Source organism: Mandrillus leucophaeus, unplaced genomic scaffold (genome assembly GCF_000951045.1).
Source record: "Mandrillus leucophaeus isolate KB7577 unplaced genomic scaffold, Mleu.le_1.0 Scaffold565, whole genome shotgun sequence".
Lineage (NCBI taxonomy): Eukaryota > Metazoa > Chordata > Mammalia > Primates > Cercopithecidae > Mandrillus > Mandrillus leucophaeus.
The window spans coordinates 1,675,149-1,676,053 of record NW_012106086.1 but is presented as its reverse complement, the minus strand read 5'-3'; the positions used below and the strand labels follow the sequence as shown (position 1 = coordinate 1,676,053).

Genomic DNA, 905 nt, shown 5'->3' with positions numbered 1-905 from the left:
CTGGGCACCACCCAGGCCTCGCAACTCCGCTCATGTTTCTTTTTTCATTCAGTGTCTTCTCAACAAACGATGACACGATTGGTACTTATTTGCTTCTTCCTAGTGACTAAAGGAATGAATGAGTTTCTCAGAGATGAGAGCTCCACTGTCCACCCGACTGTCAGCCTAAGCTCCTGCCCTCATTTTGCACCGGCCCTTTGGGGTGGCTGGTGAGGGCCTGTGTGGGCTGACAGGTCCATGGTCAGGTGACAGGGAGTCCTGGGCAGCTGAGGACGTTGGGGGCAGGTGGGAGAAATGAGCCCTGGCTGAAAAGGCCTGGGGATCCCAGCAAAGTCACGGAGTGTACCCTGACCCTGACGGACAGCATTGACGCCGCTGTCTTTGTGCTTCTGCCTCCAGGTCTGGTTCTGAACAGAGACCGGAGGATCTCCTGGGTGAGTACCGCTGCCTCTGCTCCCCCCGCCACAGTTTGCCTGTTAGCATTTTTGTTGTTTTTGAAAATTACAGGCTGAGCATGGTGACTCACGCCTGTAATCGCAGCTCTTTGGCTGGGGTAGGTGGATCACCTGAGGTCAGGAGTTTGAGACTAGCCTAGCCAATATGGTGAAACCCCTTCTCTACTAAAAATACAAAAACAACAACAACAAAACAGTTAGCTAGGCGTGGTGGCACACGCCTGTGATCCCAGCTACTCGGGAGGCTGAGGCAGGAGAATCGCTTGAATGGGAGGCAGAGGTTGCAGTGAACCAAGATCGCACCACTGCACTGCAGTCTGGGCGACAGAGTGAGACTCCATCTCAAAAAAAAAAGAAAATTACATAGGTAACATAATACATAATAATTGTCAACTTAACTGTTTGTAAGTGTGCACTTCAGTGGCATTAAATAGAGTCAGTGGAGGTGAG

The 905-nt window shown here is 51.2% G+C and overlaps 1 protein-coding gene across 1 annotated transcript in view; it reads left to right on the top strand.

Moving 5' to 3' along the window:
• The window catches only part of SERHL2 (serine hydrolase-like 2), a gene marked incomplete at its 5' end in the record, with an annotated part of 21,863 nt that overhangs the window by 10,846 nt on the left and 10,112 nt on the right, over window positions 1–905 (top strand). The window contains one exon of the mRNA XM_011998291.1: window positions 400–434. Within this exon, the coding sequence (XP_011853681.1) occupies window positions 400–434 (35 nt within the window). The remainder of the gene's footprint in view (window positions 1–399; window positions 435–905) is intronic.